The 18,351-nt window shown below is 51.1% G+C and overlaps 1 protein-coding gene across 1 annotated transcript; it reads right to left on the bottom strand.

The window, feature by feature from the left end:
- Positions 1-5,929: 5,929 nt before the first annotated feature.
- Positions 5,930-9,934, bottom strand: LOC118924185 (cystatin-C-like). The gene is made up of 3 exons (XM_036908683.2): positions 9,639-9,934; positions 7,050-7,160; positions 5,930-6,288 (listed from the first exon to the last, which is right to left on the bottom strand). Exons 1-3 carry the CDS (start codon positions 9,903-9,905, stop codon positions 6,205-6,207), a joined length of 462 nt encoding a protein of 153 aa, XP_036764578.1. The 5' UTR covers positions 9,906-9,934; the 3' UTR covers positions 5,930-6,204.
- Positions 9,935-18,351: the final 8,417 nt, after the last annotated feature.

The raw sequence follows: 18,351 nt of genomic DNA on the forward strand, positions 1-18,351 counted from the left end.
TAAAGAAAAATCTTTGTTTACAATTTCTTATTAAAAGCAGATCAATAATCTAAGAAAACTTTGCCCATTTAACAGAGAGAAACCAAATTCTGATTTTGCTTCAGTGTACTTTTATTATTAAAATTTATTCTTAAAATATATAAATACATCCATTCCAATCTTAGCCTGCTTACCTACATATAAAATTCCTTTTCTCAGATTCCTTTTCTAATAATAATAAACCTTCTACAACTTTTTTAGTATCCATTCAGGTTCTGTCCTATGGGTTTTTTCCCTACCATCTCAATTTGGAACAACATGTTATTTTACCTTAGGACAAAATTAGTTTTTTCTTCCCTTAACAGCTGAAAAACCTGTGCTTTATACCTTTCCTTATTCCACCAAAAAACAAAACAAAACAAAAAACAAAAAAAAACCCCAATCTACTTTCCTTACCTACTTCTCATATACAGTTGATTCCTCTCACTCTTATTATTTCCAAGCAGTTTTAATTGATAAGAATTCTTAATCTTTAGAATTAGTACTTCTTTGTGAAAGCCAAAATGTATACGATTTTAGGGCAGCATCCAGTGGATTGGCAAATTCATAAATACATTTCACAATTTCTAGAAGTGTATTTTCCTCATAGTAAATTTTTCAATGTGGCACAACACAGATTGACTAAAAGCCCCAAATATCTTTAGTTCCCTTGCACTAATCGTGTTAACTGTGAAGGAAATGATTGTCCCTGGGGCAGGGGGAGGGATTAGTTAATTGGCACCCCTAAGCCAGATTCACAGGAGTCTGGATCTGGAAAGGGAAGGACAGCATGAAACTCTGCCCTTCTTTTCTCAGCCTGGCACTATGGGCATGGGTTTGGGAGAGCTGGCTCTGGTAAGAATTTTCACCCTTGGCTGGCTTCTCAGGATCCCATCTGCAGGCTCTAGAGAAAGGGGCTTTAAAGTGGAAAGTGCAGCCTGAGTATCTACCAGAGGGCATCCATCTGGCAGGGCTTTCTGTTACTTTTTGTTTTGGTTTCCTCTTCGCTGTTTAAGGGGATGACTGGCAGCAGGTACTGGAGAGCCTCCCGGGGTTCTGCCAACCCCGGCACCGCCCAGGTGGGGGCCACCTTCGGGGTGAGTGCCTTGGCTGCCTGCGAATGAGACGCTGACTCTGGGCTAGTGTTTTGGTGGTGGACCCCTAGGAGGGGCAGCGGGGAAGCCCAGGTATGGTTTTAGGGTTCTGGTCTTGGAGCTCTTGCAGCTGTGAAACCACTAACGAGTAGGCTTTAGTTCTGGGCCTTTAGTCTCGGGGTGGGAAGGCAATTTGGACAGAGGATTAGTGGCTGCGAGCACTCAGGCAAGGGAGAAAAGAGGGGAGCAGGAGGGGCACACTGGTCTTACAGGCTTCTGTTTCAGGTCTTCACTTTCTTATTTACCTTTGGAAATGAATCTTTCATGAAGTTATTTTTGAATCTTGACTTTTTTCAGAGCCGTCTGTATACTAATTTAATCCCATTTCAGTTGCTTGACTGGAAAGCCCTGCATTCAAGGGCACTTCATCAGTGAATGATCTTGTCTAACTGGGATGTCCCTCTTACTGGCCATTGAAGTTCTAAGATTTTTAGTAATATTTTTGCATTTCTGTAGACATCTACAACTTCTGGGAGCACCGTCCTTAGTCATAAATGAGCATGTGTGCCAGAAGGTGGAGCACACAGTCCCTCATACCCGAGAATCCCATTCCTCCAGCTGGGCCTGAGTCTCCCGGACAGATCAATACCTACAAGGATGTGCCACTGGGCTGGGGATCGTGCTGCGTTCGTGTACATCACTGCACAGAAACTACTTGAGGTCGTCAGCACAGGAGTCTTGTGTTCTAACAACCTTTAAATGATCGACCAGTTTTACAGCTTTGGCTTCCAAGATTCCATTGACAACATCTGTTTTTCCTTTCACATTAAGATTTCTTTATAGTGGGTGGACACCCTACTGTCTCTTAATGGTCTGATTCATGCCTCTACTTGTCAGCCACAGTTGCACTGTCACCACTGTGATATTAAGGGTGGTCTGATGCCTCCAAGGTCCAGAGGGCAGGGCCTCCACTTTCTGCAAAGTGATCCCTTGGGGTGTTATTTTTGAAACATCTGAGAAATGTCCTGGGACTATGAGGTCTGAGAAATGAGTGGTGAGTTCACTCCTTACCCTTCTTTAGCAATTAGAGGACTCCTAAGAGCACAAATGCCAGAAAACCAACCCGACAGGTCCAGAGAAGGGGAACTACTGGCTCATATACCTAAGATGTTCAGAGGAAGGGCTGTCACTGGGCTCTGCTTGGTCCTGGGGCTCAAGTGATGTAACCGGCCTGCTTTTTGTTCTCTCTCTATTCAGTTCTGATGCCACCAGTAATGTGGCTTCATTCTCAAAGAGCTTCTCTGTCTTCCCATTTTCATGTTGAGAAAGTTAGAGACTCCTTTTCAAATTGTTCAAACAAATCCTACCATTAAGCTTCATGATCCACAGGTGGCAAGACTTGGGTCACGTGCCACCTTTAAGCCAATCACTAAGGCTTGTGGGGGCAGGAAATGGGCTGCTCTGACAGCCTTTGGCAAGGTCACATTCTCTAAGTCCTGGTGCAACAGGTAGAGTCCGTGTTCTGGAAACAGGTGGAGTGAGAGGGAGTGGGTGTGGCTGCATGGATGATCGTTCCATGTTACCATTAGAAGATGAGCGTTTACTGGTTTGTGAATCAGCACAGACCCCAGGGACTCAGGGATACTGCCTCCACTTGGACAGTGTGACCCATGACAAACCACAGCCCGTGGGGTAAGCGGTCATCAGTGCCATCTGTCGACTGGTCATCATTCAGGAAAGGTGGGCATTTTCCTTAGTCTGCTCCTCAGGGGACTGGATTTGGATAAAAGAAAAATAAGTGTTGCAATTCATGATCATAAGCACCTTGTCAAGAGGGTGGATCCTCTCCACTAGGAAGCCGTATATTTTCTGAACACCTTCATGGGTGTGGGAAGTTCTGGAAAGAGCTGAATTGTTTTGCCCACAGAGGGAGGGTTTGGACCTGCTGAGGGATCTGGAGGGAAGGGATGGGGTGGACAAACGGGAAGTGCTGTGGGGAAGAGGAGCCAGTGAGACAGATAAGGTCCATGACTCGGTGGTAAAGGTCAGGGGGCACTACTGCTGGAAGTGAGGCCAATGGCATTTGAAGGCCAGGGATGTCCAGTGCTGGCACTGAGGAGGTCAGAATCACTGCTCTGCACACCTGCTGAGCTGTCTGAAATCTCTCAGAGGTTCGCCCACCTAACAAACAATTTGGGCCAAGCACCCTGTCACTTGGTTTTGTCTGTCTGCATTTACTTAGACTCATAAGATACCATACAAAAGTAAAATCTGTTGGCAGTCTGGAATAACACACCGTGCTCTTCCAGAGGCTTTAGGGATGTGCACACACTGGGCTCTGAAAGCCCCACCCGGAGGGCCTGTGCTACCCGAGGCCCGACCACAGGCTGAGGCTCAGCGAGAGCACACAGCTGCCCAGGCCACACAGCCGGCTTCTCACCCCGGGCCTCTGACGCCACGGCGCCTGGGCTGCAGCCCCTTCACACACCCGGGCATGTCCCAGACACGACTGCTGTGTGACCAGTCACCCTGGCACTTGGAGGTATGGTATCACAAACATTTTTTTCTTGCTCAGTTTTGCTGATCAGGAAGTTGGAAAGGGAGCAGCTGGGCAGCTCCTGTGGGGGGCTCTCAGGTGGCCACCATCAGATGCAGCCAGGGCTGTGGCCGCCTGAGAGCTCAGCTGGGCTGGACGTCCTCGGAGGCCCACCCACCTGGCTGGCAGGTGCTGCTGGCTCTGGCTGGGCTGTCCACCCTGCGGGGGCCTCTCCAGCATGGCAGTTTCAGGGGGCTCGGGCTTCTTACGTGGACTGCTGGCTCCCCTCCAGGCAGGTGTGCGAGCGAGCCCGCCAGAAACCCTGGGGCCTTCTCCGACCCTTCCTTGGAGGTCCAGGGTCACTTCCTCTGCAGATGTCAGCTGAAGCAGTCACACGCCCACCCAGGGTCAGGAGGAGGCTCACAGACTCCTCCTCTCAATGTATAAAGACTATCAGGACCATGTTTTAAACTTACCAAAATTTATAATTAGATAATGAAAAACTACCTAAAACCTATTCAGAGCCAGGCGCTATGCTAAATCTATTTATATGGATAATTTTATGAAAAATACACACATATTTACATTTAAAATGAACATAAAACTGTGCAGATAAAAGTTGCAGGGGTCCTTCCTCCCCTAGGCATCAGTGACAACAGTTTGGAGATCCTCTGGGTCACACCACTGCATCCATAGGCCCAATGGGTACCTGGGGGGACCTGGAGTGGCACCAAGCCAAGCTCCTGTGGTTTGGGCTGTGGAGGCCTTGGTAGCGGAAGAAGGGAGCAGACCCATGGGGGAAGGTGTGGGGAGTGCCAGTGAGCTGAACTGTGTACCCAACCCCTGCTCCCAACTTCCACGAGGAAGAGTGGGAAGTGTCCACAAAGGGGTGGCTTTACATGAAATCAGCTTGTCATTGTGGTGCCTGGATGCTGGCTGCTTGTGCAATCACCATATTTCACCAAGGCAGGAAAGATGCTGTGGGAAGGCCCTTGCCCCAGCCCACCGCTCTGTGTTCAGCATCTCTGCCTCGGTTCCTCCACGCCAACATAAATGTATCATCCCCAAGTCCATGACACCCTGCAGGGCCCGGGACTGGGTCCAAATCTCACCAGTTCAGGCCTGGCGGCAGCGCTTCACTTCTCTAATCCCAAAACCCTTTCATTAAAGAGAGTCCAGGGGAGCAGGCTCTGCCTGCAAGTGTGGTGGAGATGAGACAGGGGCGCAAACTCGTGGGGCCCAGCTAGTTGCTGGGAGGTGCACTGGAAGGGAATGGCACCCCCAGTTCTAGGGTTGCCAGGTGGGGTGCAGCAGTGGGCCTGGGAGTGGCCTGGTGGGCTTCCCATCATTTCACCCTCCGGGTTTGAAGCTGCGAGCCCAGTTTCACACCTGCTGCTCACAGCAGGCCCTGCAGGCAGCCCAGCCGCACCAGCCCTGAGAAGGCTGCCCCTGGGGTGGACAGGAAAGGGAGGAGCCAAAGAGAGCATGTTCAGCTGTCTTCCGTTTAGGACTGGTTCCTTCCTGTTCTGGGCATGAAAGCACCCACCATTCCACAGATGGACACTGACATGGAGAGATGTTCCCTGTTCATTCAAGTCCTCAAAAAAAGAAAGTTTACCGTGTGTCAGTCTCATTTATTTTAAATTCTACATTCCTTACATGAAACTCCACAGAAGGGCATTTTAAATGGGATCCTAGAAAAGGACTGTACGGTATAAATCAGTAAAGCCCTGGTAGGTCACAAAGTAATGGCATTTATCAGAGAAGCACTGTTCTCACTCGTTTCACTCCTGACCTTGATTTGGCTGGTATTTCCCCATCAGTTACACATACATAGTTTAGTCCTGTCTCCATAGGTGACTAAAGCCTTCTGTGGAAAGGAGACGTAAATCACTGTATCGGCCTCCAGAGAACTTGAGCAGCCCCAGAAGTCCAATCAGCTCAGGACGCATGGCTGAAATCTGTTACCTGGCGGAGCCCTGCAGGGCGGCTTGGAATGGGCTCCCAGTCCCCTCCCTGCTGTCCAACCCTGGCTTGCCATCTTTGTTTCAGGGCCACCAGCTGGGTCCTCTCCTCTCCCTTAGCGGATTGACTACCAGGAGCCTGAGCTCCCAGCTCTGCCTGTCAGTCACCCAGCAAGGTGTCAGAACACTCCCCTGCCACGATGGGTCTGGGCTGCGCTCCCTGCCTGCCCTCTAGATAGCACTGTGCAAGCAACTCTTCATAAGGTAGCTGCCTGGGCCTTCTGGGCGCATCCCCGAGACAGTGAACCACACAAGCAGCAGCTGACATTCCTGCTTTATTGGGTGACATGGGAAAGCACATGCACTGTGTCTGTCCACTCGGAAAGCAATTAAAGGAAAGAAATGAGGGTCGTACCACTACTCCAAGAATTTTGGAGAAGCCTTCTCTGTCTGTCTCCTGGGGCTGGCACACTGAGGGAGCTCCTGCCAGGGTGGGTGCCCACCTAAGGCTTTAGGAGCTCACAAGGGGTAGGAGTGCGAGGTGGGCTGCGGGTGGGAGGTGGTCAGGCTGCCCAGTCTGTCACAAGGTCCTCTATGCACTATGGCAGTTGGACTTCGTCAGGGAATTTGTGTTCTTCCAGGGGACAGTGTATATCTCGAAAGTGCAGAGCATTTTCTGTAAAAGGGAAGAGAGGCACGTCAGGTTGGGTGACAGTTAAGGAGGACAATGCCCAGCCACAGCCTGCCAGGGAGTGCAGGAAGGGATGCTGGCCACGGGACTCTCTGCCTCTACCCGGACGGGCCCCGGGACACGAAGGGGTCACTGCAGTGGCTCATGGTCACCCCTCCCATTGTTCCAGGTCCCGGAGATGGCTTCAAGCCCCCAGCCCCAGCCAGCAGGAGTCCCATCATACCCACACAGCCTTGTGAGGAGCAGCCTGTCCCTCAAAGCCCCAGAGGGTGCAGGGCACCATCCCTAAGTTCCCTCCACTTCCAGTGGGCCAGAGGAAGAACCCAGGGGCTGGGACCTGGGTCTCGGAAACCCCCTAAAAGAGGTGGGGCAGGAGGAGCACAGCTCTTTCCAAGGACCGAGACCTCCTACGATCTAGCCAAGCCCTTTGGGAAAGTCTGGTATTCACTGAGCAGGGTCTACACATACGGGTCTTTAATTCCCTCTAACCTGCTTGGGTGGCTGAGGTTGGGATTAAATGGCCGCGTCTCCTGTCCCAGCAAACCCCTGCCACTATTTCCTCTAAGCAACAGGCAATGATCCCGGACACACAGAGCCCCAGCTCCTCAGTCACACGCACAAACATCACCCTTCCTCGCCATGCACCCAACACAGCACCCCCCCCAGCACTCACACATGGAGTACCCCCGGCACGCCCCAGCCCCCCACCCTGCATGGCTGGGTCCCAGCCCACATCAGGCACATACACTCAGGTGTGGTGGCTCATGGAAGGGACAGCTGGTCAAGTTGGGCTGGGACTTGGTGCATGTGGTTCTGCCAATCTCCACATCCAAGAAGTAGTTCATCCCGGCCACGACCTGTAAATGCCGACAGCAGGGTTTGCTCAGGACACCAGCCGCTTCTGCACACACTCAGTCACCCTCCTGCCATTGGGCCTTACTGCCAGCAGTCACAGGCTGCCAGAGCCAGGACCCAGAGGGCACCTGGCCATCTCCTCAGGCGGCCAAGCCGCTGTGCCCCAGGCCGCCTGCTGTGACTTGACAGAGCAGCTCCAAAAGCTGTCTCACGCAGATGAGTGTGAGAAGCAGGAAAAGAGATGGTGGAAGCCAGGGGCCCAAATTCTGTTACTTAACTTCAGGAAAAGAAGGCGCAGCTCTGGGAAGCCAGCCAGGGTGTCAGTGAATAAACGGTGCCAGCGCCCGGAGCCAGAGCGAGGGCCAAGCATGGTGATGGCCCTACACGACAGCAATCTGGGGACACTAACCTGCTGACTATGTGTAAGCTGAGTTCCAGTTCAGTGTTCAGTCTGTACAGAACCTCAATCCCACCAAATAACCCAGGTTTATTTACTCCCTTGCTTAACAGTAGGAAATGAGATGCTTCACACACACGTGGATGTTTTAGGCTAATAACAGACTGCCCCTAGAATGCCTACCTTCTAAGTGTTGTTTTTGATGGGATAGTTCTGAAGTGTGTCACACAGTTGTGTGTCTTTTATATTTGAGATTACAGAAGTCAGCCCTGCCTTCACAAAGGGTAAAGCACAGATGTGCCTCATCAGAATTGGGGAACAAGGGACGAGTGGCCAGGGCCAGGCACCAGCCTCTGCCCGGTGGAACCACAGGGAAGTCCCATTAGCCCTCTGGTGCCACTTTTCCCATGTGGGCTGATGGGCTGTGACACCAAGCTAGTGTCACACTTGAGAGGAGCAGACTGGCAAGGACTGGATGAGCAAGCAGGTCCCGTCCGAAGGGGACAGTGCCAGCAGACTGCTGCAGGAGGAGAAATGGGTCTGGTATTGACCCATCATCTTCTGAAGTTTCAAGAGAAGGTGGAAATGAGCCCTAACTGCTGATGCAGTACCACACTCCGCTGTTGAGTGGCTGTGTTCTGCTCTCCAGTGGGACACAGTCCAGCTGGTCTTAATGCTAGCCTTCCTTCAAGGGCCAGCAGCCGCTCTCAGCACTCCCTCCTGGCCTGCTCTTGACTCTGATGACTGTGCTCCTTATCTGGCCAGAATTCCCCAGCAGGCTGGCAGACGCAGAGGCCAGGTGTGGTCCTCTTTGCCCCCAGTGACATGCAACTACCCTTGCTGTCAGTGATGGGGTGGGGATGAGATGTGACGGTCAAGAGGCTACTCCCATAGATGCGACCTGTGCTGGGAAGCAATGCTCCACGATCTCTAGACAGGTTTGGTTTTTATACAAGACCCTCCGCTCTGGGATGCACTGCACACCAAGGCAGCTCACGGGCTCATCTATGTTTGCTGATGACCTCTGGGTGTTCAGGGAAGCAGTGAGGGTCCCTGCCTCAGGAAGGACGTTTGGAGTGTTGGTCCAAAACGCCATTACTGGATGAGGCCATGTTAGTTTAGAGGCACCAGCTGAGAGGCACGGAGGAGAACGCAGCTCTTCTGCATAACATGAGTGTCATCTTGAGGAGCCAGGAACCATCAGGCCAGCCCTAACTGGGTGACAGTCGGCAGCACAACTGGGTAGACCCTTCAAAAAGGCCAGTCCTGAAACAGACAAGGGGCTGCCCCAGAGCAGTGGGGCTGCTGGACAGTGACTGCAGTTCGTGACCCAGGAGTGTCCTTGGCTACAAAGGACATTAGTGGGATGACCACAGACATCTGAGTAAGTCTGTACATTAGGTAACTGCCAGTATTGATTCCTGGTTTTAAACTATACTGTTATGTAAGAAAATGACCCTGTTTTTAAGAAATATACACTGATGTGTTTCAAAGGTTCAGCAAAGTGCACATAACCCTACACACACGTATGTGGGATCATGCAAATTTGACAAAATTTTAACGTTTGAGGAATTTGCATGAAGGATCTGCGGTGTTCTATGCAACTGCTCTGTAAATCTGAAGTTGAGTTTAAGAAGTTAAAGGGAAAAGAATGCTTAAAAAACCATTTACTGACAGACCAGAAAGGCAGCCAAGGTTGAGGGTCTGTTTTCCTTCCCCTGCGGTCATTGGGTTGACAGCTCGCACCGAGCCCTGTGTCCCGCAGGGCTGCGCGGGGGCCACGCGGGCGGGACGCGGACCTTATCCCAGAGCCGCGGCCTCCCGGCCGTGCTGGCGCCGCAGGACGCGAAGGCCCTGGCACGCCCGGGAACGCGCTCGCGCACGGCTGTGGGCGGGGGGAAAGGCCCGGACACCGCCCGGCTGAGGAGCGCGCGCGTCCCGATCCCGGCCCGGCCCCTCCCGGTCTCCCTCTAGGCCACATCCCCGGCCCGGCCCGGCCCCTCCCGGACCCCCGCCAAGCCGCGTCCCGATCCCGGAGCACTTCCAGCCCAGGCCGATCGCCCCGGGCCCCGACCGCACGTACCTGCTTGCGGGCGCGCAACACCCGCAGGACGCGGCTGTGGTACGCGTCGTTGCTCGCCTGGTTGTACTCGCTGAGCGCGTAGTTCAGCGCCTGCTGCACGCCTGCCTCGCTGACGTCCGCGTCCATCAGGCCGCCCACCAACTGAGAGCCGCCTAACTTCGAGCCGGCCGCGGGGCTCACGGCCAGCGCCAGAGCCAGGGCGGCCAGCAGGAGCAGCGGGGCACGCAGGGCCATGGTCTGCTCGGGACACGGAGAGCGGAGGCACATACAGCAAGGAGCGAAGGAGGCCGCGATCCCTGCCCCACCCGCCTCTTCGCTTTTATTCCCTGCGGTCCGCCCCGCCCCTTCCGGCCGCCCCGCCGCTTCCACCAGCCCCGCCCACGTGTCCACCACTCCCCTTTCGCCCCCCCCACCGCCCAGGCCCCGCCCCCAGGTTCGTCCCGCCCCGCCCCGGTCCCGCCCCTGGGCTCGCTTCAGCCTCGCCCCTCTTCCGCGCTCGTGCCCGCGCCGGTCCTTCCCACAGCCCGGCCCCTTCCAGTCCTGCTCCCCGAGTCTGGGTCCGCACCCTCAGTTCCGGGCCTCGTCCCCGAGTCCTGCACTCTTCTCCAGCCCTGCCTTCCTCCCCGGTCAGGGGCTCTTCCCCTCCCGGTCCCGCCCCTGAGTCCATCCCCGCCCCTTCTCCCCCTGCCCTACAGTGCGGCTCCGCCGCCACCCCTCCTGTCCCCTGGCCTGTCCCCTCCACCCTGGTCCGCTGCCCCAGGTCCAGCGCCCCACCTCCAGTTCGAGCTCTCTGGAGCGCTGCCAAGCCCAGCCCACTTTGGGGTCTCAGGTGTTACCGTCCCGCAGACTGCGAAGCTTGTAGCCCCCGATCTCTCTCCTTTGAAAGGGGGAAAGGCGGCCCAGCTTCCGGGGATTGTCAAAGCCCTTGGTTGAAGTCTAGGAATCTGGAGAAGGGGTGGGTTTCAGAGGCGGAGGAAGATCCTGTCGGTGTCCAGTTCTGGGGAACTTCTCTACTATACATAAAGGAATTAACCTTTATTGGGAAGTGATCATCGGATTGTCTTTTTCACAGTTCAATTATGTATTCAGTCAACAAACCGGTGGCGTGAGCGAATGTGCTGTGAGCCACAAACTTGCCATTGTACAATGAATGCGCAATAGAGAGGCGACGTGAACGCATGTGTTTACATTTTCTAGTAGACACGTTAAAAAAAGGAAAAGCAAGTGACAGTAACTAATACTTTTTATTCAACCCAATATATCCAGAATATTTCAACATATACAAGCAATTGTAAATGAGATATTTTACATGGTTTTGTGTGTGTACCAAGTCTTTGAAGTGGTGTGTATATTTTACCTGTAGAGCAGGTGTCGGTTTGGACCGGCCCATCTCAAGCGCCCACAGCCAGGTGTGCTAGTGGCTGTGGCATTGCACAGCCCAGCGTGAGGGTGTCGGTGGAGGCCGCAGGGAGTGATCAGCGATCAAGATCAGGGAGTGATGGATGGCCCGTGGGAAGTGTAATGGAACGCCTATTGGAGCCTTTTTGAGAAGACAGACGTTTAAGCCGAAACCTAAAGGCCAAGGAGACCTGCCCAGACAGGGAATGAGCTTTGGGCAGAGAGAATAGGAGAATAGCAGGGGCAGAGGCCTTGGGGTGGGGGTGGGGGGAGCTGGACAACCCTGTCCAGGAAAGGGATTTGATCTGGAAGCCCACCCTGGCAGCTGTGTGGACAGTTCACTGTGGGTGGGGGTCAAAGGTGGAGGGTGCAGGTGCTGGGTGGGAGGAGACAGTGAAGGGAGGCGGGCCTCCGAGGGAACGAATGGCCCAGGGCGTGGGTTGCTCTAGCTTCCCCCTTAGGCAGCCACGTGATGCCTGTGGTCTTCTGTGCACCCCTTGGAAAACTGTCTTGGTTTTCAAAAAATCTACTTAAATAAAATATCATTTACATACAACAAAACATCCGATTTTATGGGTCCAGACTGAGGAATTTCAGCAAATGTGCACATGAGCATAAGCTGTCCATCGAGATCCAGAGCAGTTCCATCACTCCAGAAGGCTTTCTCACGCCTGTGTGCAGTCAGGCCCCGTGCCCACCCAGGCTCCTGGCAATGTCCCTGCAGACCCCGGTTTTCACTTGTCCTTGAACTTCCCCGCAAATGAAATTAACAAACCAGAAACTCTAGAGACAGAGAGATCTCTGAAACAAAAGCTTTTATTGAGCCATTACAGGTGTAGCCAGAAAAAGGACTGAGCCCCAGGGTAGGCAGTTTCTGCTTTGCCAGCAGCAAGGCCAGTTAACAAAAACAACTTGTCCACCAGACTGAAGAAACAGGCACGTTTATGAAGGGGTCTGAAGAAAACAAAGTTCGCCAAATTCAATTGGCTACAGATAAGGAAGGTGGGCTAACCTGAAGGAAGGTGGGGAAGGTCCTGGGATAGGTGGTTAGTCTGCAGAGGAGGCTTGTGCATGGGTCGTTGATGCGGGTCAGACACTGGTCATGCGCAAAAGGGATGCTGTGGTTCTGGGAACCTTCTAGGCGGGTGTTGAAGTGACTTCATCCAAGAATGTGGAGTTTCGGGTTACTGTGGCTCATGGCTATTGACTGATTACCTTCCCTTATCTCTCTCCCTCATTCTCTGACCCTTAAGTCACTTAATTTAGGACGTTTCAGATTTTTTCTTATCAGAATCACATGGTGTGGGTGCATGTGTGTCTGGTTTCTTTCACTCAGCACCATTTTTGAGTTTCCCTGGTCATTGCCTTGACCTAGTTGTTCTCTTCCTGTGCAGACTGAGAGGACAGGGGCAGCCGGGTGCTGTGTGGGCCACAGAGCCCCTGGCTCAGGACCTTGCAGGTCTGGGCCTGAATATGGCTGTGGGAGTAGAGAGGACAGGAGGCTGTTCCAAGCAGATAGCAGCTGCATTTCTTCTCTTATTCTTAAGCTCCGTGCCTGAAGGGGCAGACCTTCCAGAAATATCCGGAGGCCTCTGGGTCCTTGAAGTGCACCCGGAAGGTCTTTTGGGAGTGATGAGGGGCGACTGCCCGTCACCGTGCGCCCAGACCCTCTGTGGTCTTGGGGCTGGAGCAGCAGCCGTCTGGTATGCCAGAATGGCATTAATAATGAACTCACTGTTAGGGTGTGAGCCCCTGTTGCCCAAGGCCTACTTACAACTGAAGAAGCAGAAAAACACTTTCCTTCACTTCTAGGTTATTTGGCTGGTCTAATAATTAAATTGACCTAAGACAGAGTAACAGGAGAAAAACGAATTTAATTTTGTATGTGTGGGAGGAGCCCCATGACAATATGAAACTCAAAGGTAGTTGGGCAGTTGAGGGCTACATGCCATCCTGAACTAAGGAAAGGGGAAGGGGCTGGGGCATCAGAGGGGAGAAGGGCCCCCTAGGACGTAGGAGGAGCAGGTGCTCCGTAATCAGGGGTTTGCCCTGCCTGCAAGCAGGTCTCTCAGATGGAGAAGGCATCTCTGGCAATAGCTCTCTTTCTGGTACAGGCCCCTGTCTAATTTATTATTAAGGAGAAAGTACAGGCCCCTGTCTAAATTACTGGAGGCAGTTGAGGAGGTAAAAAGCTTTTCCCGAGTCAGCTAGGTCTTGATTGCCTACAGCTCAAAATAATCTACATGCCAAGGTGACACATTCTGGGGTGTCCTCTGTTCCCCCTCTCTCCCCCTCACCCTCTAACCCAGTTGGGGTTCTCTAGAAGAATCATGAGACCCCACTAGATACACCCAAGTGTAACAGGGGTGGTGTTTGCAGCCTGGTAAGAAAGAGGTGGTCTTCAGTGCATTCTTAAACAGAAAAGGGGCAGGTATGCAGAGCAAGAAAAGAGGGGGCTCTGCCTGGCCAGATGTTTCTGAGCAGACTTGTCCATGAAGGGTGGGAATTGTTTCTCATGGTGGTTTCCCCGCCCACACTGGACAGCTGGGGATCCAGTCTTACAAGGATAAGCTGAAATGTAAGAGATCCTCCCAACTGTTGTCATCAGGAGGGAGGTGCAGGGCACCCAGGTAGCTGGAGCACAGTGGTAGGTGCAAGTGTGTTGTGGGGAGTGGCCTGAATGAGGACACACGCTGCTGTCCACCAATTACACCGCCTGCTACCATCCTCTGTCAGGTGTGTCCTCTGCTGCATGGAGGAGGCAGATATCTTGGAACAGAGACATCTCTAATCCCAACATAAGGTGCTCACGGAAGCTACCAGAGCAATCTGCAGTGTGGTCTAGTAAGTGGAAGGCTAGGATGAGGCTGGTCACCTCCAGTTGACCTTGGGCAATGGAACAGATCTGGAGAGGGGCTACTCTGTAAACACAGTGTCTGGGCGTTCAGACCAAGCAACCTTTAGTGGTGATGTAAGCATAGTTTACAGTGCCAGAGCAGATCCTGCCCTGATCTGTAGTCTACAGCTTCAAGAATAAGCTAATGGGGACTCAGAGACATACTGTGACATAAGATAGAGGCGTGGGGCTTCTGGCATCCATGCACCATGGAGGAAAGAGGCTTTCTGTCCAGGAAGTGAGCATGCTTCCCTCTGCCAAATGAAGAGAAAACCATGTTCCCACAAGGCTGTGTATGTGACTGTTGACCTCATGATCTGGATTAATAGATGGAAAAAATTAAGGTGAGGGAGTGACAGTTCTCAGTAATAAATAAACAAATAGTAAGTGGATATCAAATGATATTGTAATAAACGACCAAGTGCACAAAATCTCACCTAAAGTGGCAAGTGGTCATACTGAGTTGGCCAAGAATTGAGGTTCTGAACATTTGGGCTTCAAGCAATGAAATCTGGCATCACAGTGACAGCCTGGATGAAGCAAGTCACGAGATTTGGCGGCATCTTAACGTGAAAACATCGGAACCTCTCTGACGGGGTGCATGGGGTTCTGTGGGGCCAATTTCCGAAGTCCGTACCCATGTCTGCCCCTCGGCCCCCACTGCCCGACTCAGAGAGACACGGGCTCCTGCTACACGTGTTCCAGTGTTGGGGAAGCATTCAGGGCTTGGCTGGGAACTGGCGCCCTATCATCATGAACCTGTGAACTCCAGGAAAGCCTGTTGGCAGCCCCTGCGGAACGGGGTAAGAGGGAGGACAGGGTCCTTCTGGGAGCTTCTGTTCAGAGCCCACCGTGTACACGGCCTCGTTGCTTCCTATCAGCATTTATTTCCAGGAGCAGAGCGGCTCTCTGCAGCATCACGGCTAAGGGGGCAGGATCAGGGGAGGGCCTCCCAGGACACCACAGGTGGCCTGTGTGGCTGGCACCCCACCGCTTCTCTGGGCCTCAGCCCCAGCCACAGGGAAGACAGGATGGCTCTGGGTCGGGTCAAGCAATCCCACGGCATCTCTGGGTGCTTGGGGTCTCCTTTCCAAATCTGTGACATGGACACTTCTGTGACTTCTCACTAGTGCTGGTGTGACCTGTAATTCCAGGCCCTTCAGCGTCTGATGTGGGGCACAGAGGGGCTCCTGTTCCTTCCTGGAGAGCGTGAAATCCACACGGACGCACTGAGCTGAGGCTGGGCCTCCAAGGCCAGCCAGGGCAGCCCTGCCCCCAACATGGCACTCTGCCTCCCTTCCTGCCAGCCACCAGGGAGCGGGACCTCGTGACAAGGACTAGAACAAGCTGCAGTTGGGCTGGTCTGAGCCACTTCTCTGTGAGGCCTCGGCCTTGGCCTGCCCTGACCTTGTCCTGCCCATGAGCCCTGTCCTAGTGGGAGTTGCCCCCCTTGATATCTGGTCAAGTTCCTCATCCCTCACTTTGGTGCTGAGTCTTTGCAGGAGTCCTGTTGGCCGTGTCAGCAAGAATCCCTTCCCCGCAGCTACAAACCCCCGTTTGTCCTTGTTGGATTCAGAGCTGAGCTTGAACTCTCCTATTTTGTTAGTCTTGATTCCTTACTGCAATAATTTAAAATAAAGTCTTCCTTATCGTTTTAACCAGGTCAGAAAATATTTCTCCAGGCTGGTGCTCTGCCAGACCCCAAGTTTTCCCTGGAACACAGTGAAAATACTTGCCAAGTAGGAGCCAAGGGGCCTGAGATGGAGGAGAGCGAAGGGGGGAGAGGCGGCTGGGGAGCAGTGGGGGGTTGGCAGGAAGGTCAGCGAGAGGGGTGCCTTTCTGCTGACGGTTTATTATGAAAAATTTCAAACATGTGGCAAAGTTACAAGCATTTTATAACAAACACCTGTACACACTCACCACCTAGATTCTACTATTAATATTGTACTTCACATGATCATGTCTATCCATCTGTCCATCTCTCCGTTCATCTTTTGACGCATTTAAAAGCAAGTTAAAGACATCAGTGTTCTTCACCCCTAAACACTTAAGCATGCATAGAATTAACTAGAGGTTCGTATACATTTACACCTTTTTCATTGGCTATAAAATTTGCCTACAGTGAAATACCCAAATCCACGCAGACTCCTGTGTGGCCCACGCCCCATCAGATACAGAACATGACCTTCACCCCAAAGGCTCCCTCACCCCTTCCCAGGGAGTCAGGGCTCTTGCCCCAAGACACAACCACTGCTTGATTTCTTTTTCATTATAGATTAGTTTTGACTATTCTAGAAGTTTATATAACTGGAATTCTACAGTATGTCCATTTCTCTATGTGGCTTTTTTTGCCCAGCCTGATGTTTTTGAGATTCATCCCCGTTGTTTCTGTTGTAAGTCCGCCTTTGGCTGCCATGAGGCACCTCCTCTCAAGGCTTGGGAGGGTCTGATCGCCCTGCTGCACAAGGAGGCGACTCCGGGTTGCTTGGACTTCTGCTGTCCCTTCCTCTTTTCTTTTTGACAGGGAGCAACTTCCCCCTTCTGAGCTAGTTCTTATTTTTTAATAAATGTTTCAACCATCAGTAGAGGAAAATCTGATTTTAAAAGACAAAGAGCGGATTTATTCAACTTTCCTTGATATCTGAAAATAAAAGTTCTTTTAAAAAAATCAAGTTAGTACAGTATGTTCTTTATAAAAGCAATTAAGAAAACAAAAGTATAAAGAAGACAAATTATGTGTGTGTGTGTGACTGTGTGTAAACGTGAATACACATGCACATTTTACCACACAGACCACATGATGATTGTAACCCAGGGCTGCTCTTTCACTGTCGTTTTATCATGAGCATTTTTCAGAGTGTTCAATCGTCTTTGAAAGCCCTGTTTTATTCCCTGTTCAACTAGTTATTCCATAGTTCAATTTTTTTCTCTAAAGGTTGACTTTAAGGCTGTTTCCAGTTTTTCTTTTTTTCTTTTCTATGATAAATAGCATTGTGATACACACTATTATAGGGAAAAAAATCTTGGTGAATATTTTGTATTGTGTTCTTTCTAGAATTGGATTATAGGATGAGAGGCTACAGAGATTTTTTGGATACAGATTGCCAAATAGTTCTACAGAATGATATGCCTAAATCAGGTCAAAGTAGTAAAGAGAATGTTCTAGTGATTTATTTTGTACTTTATTTGTGAATATTTACAAGGCACTCTATTGTCAATAGCCAATGGTTTAATCAATCATACCTATGTAACAAAGCCTTGTAAAAACCCAAAGGATGGGGTTCAGGGAGCTTCTGGGTCAGTGAACACAAGGTTTAGGGAGAGTGGGGTGCTGGTGATGCCAGGGCTCTTGTTCATGGAGTCGAAGAATGAGCTTCACAAATAGTCAAGGTAGGAGAGCAAGGTACAGGCTTTTATTTAGAGATAAAGTGAGAGGACAGGGATCCCAGCTCAGGCCAGGAGGGGACAAGAGAGCCTGGGATGGTGCCTTGTCTAGGGGATTTACAGGCAGTTGAGAGACAGAGGGCTAGGGATGCAGACCTGCTAAGTGGTCCCAAAATGTTTATTTTTGAAGAGACACTAAGTTTCTTATCAGTCTTCCAGGTTATTCTGCAAAGTTAGCTTAACACAAGACATTTACTGCTTTGATTCCTTCCCAGGATAGCAGCTTCTTGGTCTGGGAGCATATTAATCAAGACTGCCTGTCCCGCTCCCAAGGTGGGCTGAGTCATTGTCTGTTATGGTAAGAAACTAACTTTTTTACTTTTTGGGTTTTAAAATGCAATCTTATCTTTAAGATGGAATCATTACTGTTTTTACTGTTATTTATGACTGAGCTTGCTTGCTAAATTAATTGCCTAGGTTGAAAATTATTTGATTAGGGCTGGAAGAAGAAAAGCAGCATCTGGGTAAAGTTAAAGAAATTAAGTTGGGCCTTTTAGCAGGCTAAAGTAAATCTTACAATAGCATGATTTAATTGACACAATGAAGACATGGGCTGTGCTGAGGTATTTTCTAATCTGGGGGATATTCAAACATTCCAGGCCAAGTTACTTCAGGCTTTTTAGTTTTAACTAACTTCACTGAAGAATGCCCATAGTCCTAGTTTGATATTTTTACTTTAGAGAATTAATGTGACTCTGACTTTGCTTAGTGTTTAACACTGGAGTTTTGGTAAGGTTTCTTTGCACATTGTTACATTGTCCTGGCTATAATTAACCTGCTTTGTTTTTTCCTGGAGGCCCACACGTACTCTGTGTAATCCCAGTGTCCCTGTCTCACTGGGAGGGGTGCAGAAGCTCTGCACCTTCTTCATTTAATGATTCTGGGACCCAGCTTCATCTCTCCCATCTGGTTATTCCTGAGTTGTATATATTCATAATAAACTGGTGATGTAGAAGATATAATGTTTCTCTGAGT

Source organism: Manis pentadactyla, chromosome 14 (genome assembly GCF_030020395.1).
Source record: "Manis pentadactyla isolate mManPen7 chromosome 14, mManPen7.hap1, whole genome shotgun sequence".
NCBI lineage: Eukaryota > Metazoa > Chordata > Mammalia > Pholidota > Manidae > Manis > Manis pentadactyla.

What these genes read in the sequence shown, in the direction of transcription:
- LOC118924185 (XM_036908683.2), bottom strand. Translation starts at nt 9,905, where the DNA reads ATGTGCCTCCGCTCTCCGTGTCCCGAGCAGACCATGGCCCTGCGTGCC. An exon ending in TGTTGCGCGCCCGCAAGCAG is followed by an intron (nt 7,161 to 9,638) that starts GTACGTGCGGTC and finishes CGGCATTTACAG; the next exon opens with GTCGTGGCCGGGATGAACTA. An exon ending in ATGAGCCACCACACCTGAGT is followed by an intron (nt 6,289 to 7,049) that starts GTATGTGCCTGA and finishes TCCCTTTTACAG; the next exon opens with AAAATGCTCTGCACTTTCGA.